Source organism: Priapulus caudatus, unplaced genomic scaffold (assembly GCF_000485595.1).
Source record: "Priapulus caudatus unplaced genomic scaffold, Priapulus_caudatus-5.0.1 Scaffold788, whole genome shotgun sequence".
Classification (NCBI taxonomy): Eukaryota; Metazoa; Priapulida; class Priapulimorpha; order Priapulimorphida; family Priapulidae; genus Priapulus; species Priapulus caudatus.
In genome coordinates, this window is record NW_014577849.1 from 54,938 (window position 1) to 65,091 (window position 10,154).

Genomic DNA, 10,154 nt, shown 5'->3' on the forward strand with positions numbered 1-10,154 from the left:
TGGAAGGTGTTGATCATAGTACTGCTTTTTTTTGTAACCACTTACCGATGTAGCCTGTAAACACTAAACAGCTGCAATGCAGAAATGTTTGTCATTGGCTAATACATCAGAGCTTTATGTATCACAATTAATTCAACAAAAATGTGACCCTGCACCGATGCACATCTGTAGCTAGGTGAAGAGATCTAGTGGTAGACTGGTAGAGCTATCACACAGTATACTTAATTTGAAAACATCAATGTTCATAAAAATCACTTGGTCAGTAATGGTTATATGTGTACAACGTTTAATTTTAGTGTGTGGGTGTGTGTGTGTGCGTGCGTGCGCACTCGTGCGTATTATTATTATTATTGAGATTACATTACAGTCATGTCTTATGACATCTATAACCCGTTATAATCTCTATGTAAAATCTGTAACATCAAACACCCACTATTTTTTGTTAAATGCAATATAAAATCTAACAATGCATTTACGAAAATGGTTATTTGTGACAAGTATATGGTTGTATATTGTTGTTCTAGTCCCGAGATTAATTATTATAAATATTTTCATGACTCAGTTAATGCACATTTGCAGATGAAAGCTGTTTATTTTTCTCTCACTTTCTTTCTTTGTAGTGTTTTTAATACACAGCATTGGTTGCACAAGTTCGCAAACTGTGCCATGTGTATCGTAACTCTTTGTCCCGACTTGAACAAGGTAAAATACTCTGATAGGGGCACCCGTGCCTTTCAGCAATTTGTGGTAAGTGTTCGTTGTTCTATTTTATAGATCGTTTTGGGTTGTTCAGCACAGCAGTGCACACGCGTATAATTGCATTTGCTTCACGTAATAAATCGATATTATTGCCCAGCAGGTTCTATACAAGCCATTGGGTATAATATCTATTGCATGTTCCATGTCACAGCAAAACCACCGTGTGCAAGGAAAAAACGAAATAAATGATAATCGAAAGCAAATATAATTCGTAGTGAAATATTTTCATTTTCATGTCAGTATGATACAATTTAATTTTGGGTATGTTGCAGTCAAATTAAAGTACAACGTATCAATCAGTAGAGCTTCATGTGATTTACCAGCTCGATTTCATTACTCTCAGTACCATAAATGATGACATCATCGACCAGCGTGAAACATGATGACGTCGCCACTCTGGCGACGTCATCAAGTGATCATGAGGTCATTAATTAGCGAGTGAGCAGTGAAGACATTATTAGTTATGCATACGATGAGCCCTGACGTCAAAAGAAGCTATATGACCGTCATATAGCTTCTTTTGACGTCACGGCTCATCGTATGCATAACTAATAATGTCTCCACTGCTCACTCGCTAATTAACGACCTCATGATCACTCCAAGTGAAATTAGCAATGGTGACAGTTGGCGCCATCCCAAAAGTGGCCTAAATTTGCAGCCAATATTGCAGTGAGTTCGCTACTCTCATACATACAGCATACAGTGCATGAAGGGTTCTGCTGCATGCAGTCCACTGTCAGCCACATCTATTTTAACCATGTCTATTGAAAACCACACGACATTAAAATTTGCAAACGGACAGATGCATCACAACTATATACGCAGTAGAACACACACTAATATCTAAACGTTCATGTCAAGACTAGCAGCATATAGGAAGCGGTAATGGATATCCAGGGGCAGAAGTACGGCTAGATCACAAGGCCGTAGCTAAGGGTGACACCAGAGGGGGCAGCAGGGCTACAGCCCTCCCACCTCAATGAGAAGGTTTATACCCTGTCAGGCAAGTCAGGAACATTGCCATCAGACACTGTCGGAGAACGATCAACGAAAAACACTTGCGGTCATTCTGTAGCACGCAGTTAGTCAGAAGGTGACTAAGAAAATGATTCAGTTTCATACAAAAGCGAAATTTTGAGACCAGCAGAGTAATGGCAAATATTTTTCAGAAATAAACCACACGTAAGATGAGATTAGACTGAAAGGATAATTTTGTTATATTGTTATTGACACTCACGTTGGGATTATTTACATTTATTTATAAAGCTCATTAGTTCACTTTGCTCCACAATCTAGGTGGGAGGGGGCACTAACCCCTTTTTCGTCCCTCTTGGAAGCTATAGCCCTGACGACGTTTCTAGTGACAGGCCAACCCTAATAATCCGTAAACACCTGACTTGCATCCACTTTGTTCCCTACAGCTTCACGCACAAACACCCGAAGCTGCGGATGGCTTAGTACATAGAATTATAAGCCCTCTACTGATGCTTTGTTCCGGTAATAATACCCGCACACGCGCTCGTCAAGAACGCTGGAACCACGCCAGGATATTCATTACCACATCGTTGTGAGAACCCATTTGAAACCACTGTTAAACGACCAAAAGACCTATCATATTGCTGACAATGACAGTCGACTCACATTATATACTATATATGTCACACTGTGAGTGTGTAAGTGTTTATATATATATTGAATATAAAGCAGGATTGAATTAAGTGATGTCTATTCATTTAAACAAACAATTTTTATGAACTGTAATTTATGTAAAACTGAGTACGTGAACTGTGATCAAGACCAGATGCTCCAAAATTTACTCTGTTTAAATAAATAAACATCGGTTATATCAATCATGCTTTATATTCTAAATCTCTATACTGATGACACAGCAGGAGTTTTATACATTATCTCCTTATTTCTGATTACTATCTATATTATATAAACACTGTCTCTGACTAAAATGTATTACATTAAGCCAAGTGCTTAGACTTATCAGTTCAATTATGATATTACACATTAAACTCTATTATTTAATGAGGATCCAAATTTCCAACTACTGTTAAAATAATTGAGTCCATTCTAGTCGATGACATCTCAACGCTTCCCATTCCCAGAATATACAACAATACGTGAGACAAGATTACCTGAAACCACTAATGCATACATCTTTACATCTGCACTGCACGCAATGCAGCTATTCAAACATCCAATTGCCTTTTTCTAACCTAAATGCTGAAAATAAATATACCTCTATACAGGTTGTGGCTTCAAGACGTGTTGTCCGGCCAACGAGCAAATAAATAAGTTACCCTACCCAACTAATTGTAATTATTTTGCCAATTACAAAAACATGTGGGTTCTATTTAAAATTACCATATTTGGATAATATTAACACTGCTCTTATATTAATGATTGGTTTACATATCATTATTAGTAGTAGACTCAGTACTAGTAGTAGTAGTAGAACTATTCATAATAGTACTAGTAGCAGCAGCAGCAGTAGTAGTAGTTGTAGTAGCAACACCAGCAGTAGTAGCTCATGAAAAACAAGAATATTTCAGAAAAGGAAATTCAGAAATATCATATTTGTATTGATTCGATCTTCACAAACCACTGCTAGCAATTAAAATGTGCAAACCACATATGAAGGAGTATTCCCGAAATGGACCATCAGTGGTTGGAAACGTGGCCCTGTGGTTGCAACAGAAATAGTGGAAAGAAAGAAGAAAATAACGTTAATTAACTAACATTGCACAAGAAAGTCACAATACTAGAATTAAAATCCAAATTAGTTAGACAATATAAATGAGCTAATCTACAACAGCCATCTAGATAATGGCCCAATTATTTCATAGCAAATCTAGAAATTAGCCATCTAGATGAGCATAATATACACGAGAAGTGACGAGATAGATAAATCTTCTGATTAAGGAAGATGGTAACTTCACCAAATATCATATCAATATGATTGCAACTGCTTTGAAGAAGCGAGACCGCGCGATTTGTACATACATCAACAATCACTCACTTTACAGATGAGTCACGCTACGTTTTTTTTACGGCAAGAAGTCCAAACTCGAAGCCAGCAAAACCAGAATGATAAAACAGGCTAGAGACGACAGTCGAAACCTAGCTAACATATATGTGCTCGTGCATGCCCAACTCCCATTGCTCGTACGATGCATTCATCCAGCAGATGTGACGTCGAGCCGCCATAGCCTCTTCACAAAACGATCTTAGCTGGAAGCGTCTCCCCTCGGTGCATACGCTTTGCTCTGGCAACAAGAATGCATCCAGTGAGATCAGGAGCGTGTTACATTCACATGGCCAGAACGGCTGAACGATGCACGGTACAGTTGAACAAGTATGTAATGCCACTAAGGGGAAACCCCTCAAAAGTGCAATTTTTGAAACGAGTGACCATTCTACATAGGTGACCATTACTACAAGGTTAACTGTACGCACAACTCATTGCTAATGAGCATTGTATCTTTGATGTCACAACGGCAGATCGCAACAGGGAGTCGATGTATAGAAAGCTGGCTTCAGACTGGATGAAGGCAATTAAAATTACTCTCAAGAATCCTTAACATGCTCTGAGAAATCTTTACAATGGCCAACCACTATTTTTAGTATGCATTGAAACCTTGTGTTCACTATTTTGCATGTAGTTATCTGTAGAGAATGTTTGACACTTACCACCTACAGCTATTAACAACATATGACACTAATATTAGAAGAAAATGGCATGACAACTTCTATGGTTAGGTGCACGAAATGTTAAAGTTAAACAACAGTAATAGAACGTTGTTAGCGGAGAATTAAATAGAGATTAATTAAATTAACAGAACATTCACAAATTTCACAAAATACTAGCCTCTAGACGAACGATAGTGTTTTGAGGTTAAACACGTGTGAAACAAGTTGTTATCCCCGCACGACCTCGCGACCTTAACGTCGGAAGCCCTGAACCCTACCACAACCTTACGATCATAAGGGAAGCAGCTCTGAAGCCTTGCCTGCCATTATGACCTTTTATGATCGGCAGCTCTGAAGTCTGGCATGACTTTACAATTTTAAGACCCGGAGTCCTCAAGCCTGGCACGCCCCTACGACTTTAAGGTTGACAGCCCTGGAGCCTGGCACGACCTTGCAACCTTGAAGGTCAGCAGCCCTGAAGCCTGGCGTGCGCACGCATGCAGTGTGAAGAGAAAGCACGCACGGTGCTTACCTGGGGGAGTTAGCTGGGCTGACCTTGAGGTGCCTGTAAGCAGCATGCACGGGGGTGCCGTTCTGGTCCACTAACTGTCGACACGATGCCAGCTTTGACTCCAGAGTCTGCGTATTAGTAAAATAAACCGTTACACGCATGCACATACCCGTAGCAGTGCTCAGCATTAGGGCAGACAAAGTTAGAAGAGATGTAAAAATACAAGAAAGATCGAAAAGCACACACACTACATAGGGAGGGCAAGAAGGCAGGGAAACGGTATGAAGAGACAGGGGGAAGTCGAAGGAAAAACGAGGGAATTGGGGTTATAATTGATATAGCAATAAAAGATGGATAGATAGGAACATGGATAGAAACAAGAATATAGGAAACCAAGCTGGTTTACGGGCAGAAAAACAAGGCACGACAGATGATTAGAGAGGTGTCAGAAAAAAAATGATAAAAACGAACATCAAATGGAGGGATGAAATGTACAAGGAACACAGAAAAGAGCCGCAAGTCGGAAGCCACTATATGGTTCTGGCAAAAGAATTTCTGTGAAATATTATCACCAGCACTGATTCACCTTCCGTTCGGCCGCCTTTCCTCTCCTGCAAGTGTTAGTCCTTAATACGAAGATCATACAGGGTTCACACAACAAAGAAGTATCATCTTGCTGTTAGTCATAGATGCAATGCAAGGCTGTAAGATCTTGCTATTAATCGTAGATGCAATGCAATGCTGTAAGATCTTGCTGTTAGTCGTAGATGCAATGCAATGCTGTAAGATCTTGCTGTTAGTCGTAGATGCAATGCAAGGCTGTAACGTCAACCTGCCCAAGGTTACTCACGTACACGTCAAGTGCACTGTGTTATCTACAGCCCTCTCTCAGGGTGTCGCATACACACGCATGCCTCGTGCCACAAAATGACAGACACTCTCAGTACCAACCGTGGGAATACGAAGCGGCGAGTCCCACGGGATTGACGGAGCGCAAAAGCACAACGAAACCTTTGGCAGGAAAACAATGTCAGGGGAAAAATGCAATAAATGAAGGTAAGCGAGCGTGGCTCTGTGCTCATCATTGCTGCTCTACGCAAGCTTAGCGAGTTAAAGCTCAAATCTCATCCGCAAAATAAAAACAATAACATAGCTGCGGTAGACATCGTGCACTCACTCGCCTACTCCTTTGATAAATCGCAATGCTTGTACTAAAAGTACATTATTCAATTTAACCCACTGTAACATATGTTTTACAAATGTTGCATGAATTAGTCAGCGAGGCTAGGCTGGGGGTTGTTTTAGTGGTAGTCTATGTAGACAGAGTGTCGCGCATCTTGTGCGGCTAGATTGATGTTATAGGGAAAATGATAAACGTGTTTTAGGTTGGGCGTTTCTAGGGTCATTGTGAAATAGAGGTAGGACGCGGTCTGGGAGAACGAGTGACATGTGCGCTCAAGACGTAGGGGTTTTGGGGGTAATATATAGGAGGTTAGGAGAGATTGAGGAGGAGATAGAAGAGAGATATAGGAGTCGGGAGTCTGGTTGTGGTCGCGGGAGTAAGCAGCGAGCACACGCGTTTACGCGTTTCTTTGCCTCTCTGTGCAAGATGTGACTACACTGTGTGTCAGATATTAAAGTTTATCCATTTTAATACACAGGGATTCCTTCTTCATCATTTCTACATCGAACTTTTAATTTAACGTCACACCACTTTAATACTAACTGCACGCCTTACGATTAAAGCTAATTCATTAAGCAAGCAATTGTAGTCAAACCAAATAGCCATTAATCAACTTGCAAGTGCCAAGCTATTGACTCGGCCATTAGAGGCATGCATGAATACATGGGTTCCTTGACACGACAGGGGCCCACTCACTAATGATGCATATTACAAGCACCACACACAGCTGACATCGGCACTGATCAAAAAGAGCGGTGCAAATTAAATTAAGCAACTAAGCAAAAATAATTAGCAACGATAATTTAGGCGTGTTTTTTGCAAATAAGGACGGGGAAAACGGACCCAACACGAGGCACAGTGACGGATTTACAAAGACATATTTCTCACCAGTTCTTGGTGGGACCGCAACAGTGGAAGAGAAGGAATCTGAGAGCTGCACTCACCCCAACTTTGCGCAAGAGGTCACTGACGATGTTGAGTGCAGATATGCGTGCAGATGGCGTCAGTGGAGTATTCTGAAGGTCGCCTGACTGTGAGTAACCTGCAAGCAGAGAGACAGACTCAACTCACACCTATGGTGAGAGACAGACTCAACTCACACCTATGGTGAGAGACAGAAGAGAGACAGACTCAACTCACACCTATGGTGAGAGACAGACTCAACTCACACCTATGGTGAGAGACAGAGCGAGAGAATGACAAGCAGAGAGATGAAAATGGGGTCAGTGAAGAGAGACAGAAAGAGAGAAAGCCAGAAACGTAACTCAATGAGACATTTCACCTTTCTCAGATTACTTCAGATAGTCTCTCTAGCGAGGCGACACGAGTAACATCAAAGATGTACATGTACATGGTTCATACAAGAGAACTGAAAATGTTTTCAGGGACTTTTCAAGGACATTTTATCGGAAATTCAAAGACTTTTTATCGGAATTCATACACAGAACAAAACATACCTGGATTAATTTAATAATAACCCCATTCTTAATCACTGTCACCTCTAAAACTTACCTGGATCACATTAATAAACCCTTTTAAACACTGTCACTTCTACAACATACCTTGATTTACTGACTGATTTTACTGATTTACTGACTGATTTTACTGACTTACTGTAATTTGTGGTCATCATTTAACTGTCTATCGTATCTATAGCTTTTTAAGCTCATTTAACGCAATATTTATTGAAGTTTGCACATTATTGATGGTACAAAATTTCTTTTTATTACAGGCAAGGATTCTTTCTAAAAATTCAAGGACATTTTCATGAAATTCAAGGACTTTTCAAGCACAAAATCAACATTTACTAAATTCAAGGACATTTTCATGAAATTCAAGGACTTTTCAAGCACAAAATCAACATTTACTAAATTCAAGTACTTTTCAAAGACGGCCCTCAAATTCAAGGACTTTTCAAGGACTGTGCGAACCATGATGTAGACGTCGTGGAAAACAAACCTTTGATAAGCGGGGTTCCAGGTGTCTTTGGTAACGGTGACACTGGAGAGGAAATCATCTTGTTTTCCTTCTCTATATCATTCTTCTCCTTCTTGATCTGTTCATTGTTCGTCTCCTCGCCTTCCTCAGCCCCGTGAACTGCCAACTCCTGCTTTAGATCTGACTCCGCAAGATCAATAAAACAATCATTATAGTGAGCACACAACAGTATCCTTGTGCTGTGTCCTTTCTCAAATTTTTTGCAGTAATAATTGCCACTATAGTCCATTAATCCGCATTGTGCCCGTAGGTAGATGCCCTATAGATATCGAGAAAGTACGAAGGGTAAGGTCGCCCTTGTCGAGAAATTGTGCCATTCTGTCAAACGACGTAGCCATAGTGACCGTCCTACACACTGTGTTTGTGTGCAAAACTACTATATTTTAAATTAATTCACGTGTTTTGGTTATTTAGGCCTGCTGCCTAGCGATGCCCTTTACTGTTGCAAAATGCCTTTAGGAGGCATGCAACAGTAGCCCTTCTGCCAATTGTTTACTGTTGCACTACTTCGTCTCTGGTAGAAGGGTATGGGAAAGGCCTTTTTCTGTCACCCAAAGCTACTCAAGAGCACACTACTAAAATTGGCTATTATAGACCAAAGATCCCATTCTAAAAAGATGACCAATTTTTCTCTGAAAAATTTGAGTGCAACGTGTGTGGTATTGCGCAATAAACCAGAATGTCTGTTTCCCCACCTCGCGTCTCGTCCTTCAGTCTTTGCACAGCGATCTGGAGGCTCTCCTTCTCATCTAGCTCACTCTCCAGAAACACGTTCCTCTCGATCGCCTGATTCAAACGTCCTTCAAAATCTTCTAACGAGACCACGGTTGCTCTACAAGACCACACAACCAATAATACGCTATCATAATATATCATAACATGTATTTTTAATATAATAATTAGAGGGCTGTAAGATCAGTATATACACAGACAAAGCCTGGAGGAAGGAGAATAGGAAACTGGTGGCATAATACACCTCAACAGCACAGAAACGTCTGTGTGTAAGTGAGCCATGCACCCATTTATATGATATTTATTGCTGATTTAATGACAGCGCATTGTTCAAGTGATAACATGAACTTGTAAGCTCCTAGCCTGACATAGACCTTACGTAGCACTTACCTCTTAGCACGCTCCAGGTCATCGTTGCTTTGCTCCAGCTCGCGTATGTATTTTATTAAATCGTCTTTCATCTGTGTCACCTGTCCAAGTTCCGTCTGCATGCTGGTAATCGCCTGGTGGCTCTCCCTGGTGCCATTTTCTAGCTTCTCCTGTAACGGGTGAAAATGGGCCAGCAACGTGAATCGCCATGGGATACCACGCAATCATCTTCCCACACAAAAACAGGGTGATCACCTAAACGTGATGTGTGTAATGTGCTGGCAGCAATCTCATGCTTTAAATGATTAACAAGCGCCTTAATGAATAGACTCAAGCTTTTTCATGGGTATTGCTCTGACGAAGTGTAAACATTTATTAACCAATGAAACTAATCAATCACGCATTTAACCTTGAGTGTATCCTAAAAGGTATCATCTTAATACATTACATGTATTATTCCAGTCTATTGTGTATTATACTTATCAGAAGTAGATAATAGATAGGGAAAGAGTGTGACTTCAATAAACAAGGGAAATTTGTCATCTACTAGCCTTAGAATACCTACGATTTACTACACGTAACTCAACCAACTTGAGCTCAAATCGTACACAGTACATTCGCCTAGCATCGTGCGAAATCGTTTCCTCGTATACACCCGCAATCCGGAGATACAGACTAAAACGTACGACACGATTTTCCATTCTGTACTGTTGCCAGCAAAACGAATTCATAACGTGCGTGCGTGGGGGGGATACCACTGTAGAATATCGTCAAAGATTAGCTCGCAGAGTGTCGTCGATGTCGCAATTCGCCCAGCAAGCCACACCCCAGCATCAGCCGAGCACCAAGAGTGCCGCAGAGTCTGTTAGCTGCCTTTCGTGTTTCAAGTAGTGGGTTATAGGC

At 40.7% G+C, this 10,154-nt stretch overlaps 1 protein-coding gene across 3 annotated transcripts in view; it reads right to left on the reverse strand.

The window, feature by feature from the left end:
• Nucleotides 1-964: 964 nt before the first annotated feature.
• LOC106813536 (nuclear distribution protein nudE homolog 1-like) overlaps nt 965-10,154 on the reverse strand; it is a 16,210-nt gene continuing 7,020 nt past the window's right edge. Inside the window, exons 3-9 of one of the 3 annotated variants that reach the window (XM_014817696.1) lie at nt 9,273-9,421; nt 8,846-8,982; nt 8,112-8,270; nt 7,097-7,194; nt 5,921-5,980; nt 4,991-5,097; nt 965-4,034 (exon numbers count right to left, since the gene is read on the reverse strand). In XM_014817696.1, coding sequence (XP_014673182.1) covers nt 3,983-4,034; nt 4,991-5,097; nt 5,921-5,980; nt 7,097-7,194; nt 8,112-8,270; nt 8,846-8,982; nt 9,273-9,421 — 762 coding nt within the window. In that variant the 3' untranslated portion in view covers nt 965-3,982. The remainder of the gene's footprint in view (nt 4,035-4,990; nt 5,098-5,920; nt 5,981-7,096; nt 7,195-8,111; nt 8,271-8,845; nt 8,983-9,272; nt 9,422-10,154) is intronic. The other 2 variants (XM_014817697.1, XM_014817698.1) reach the window with 2 other exon arrangements.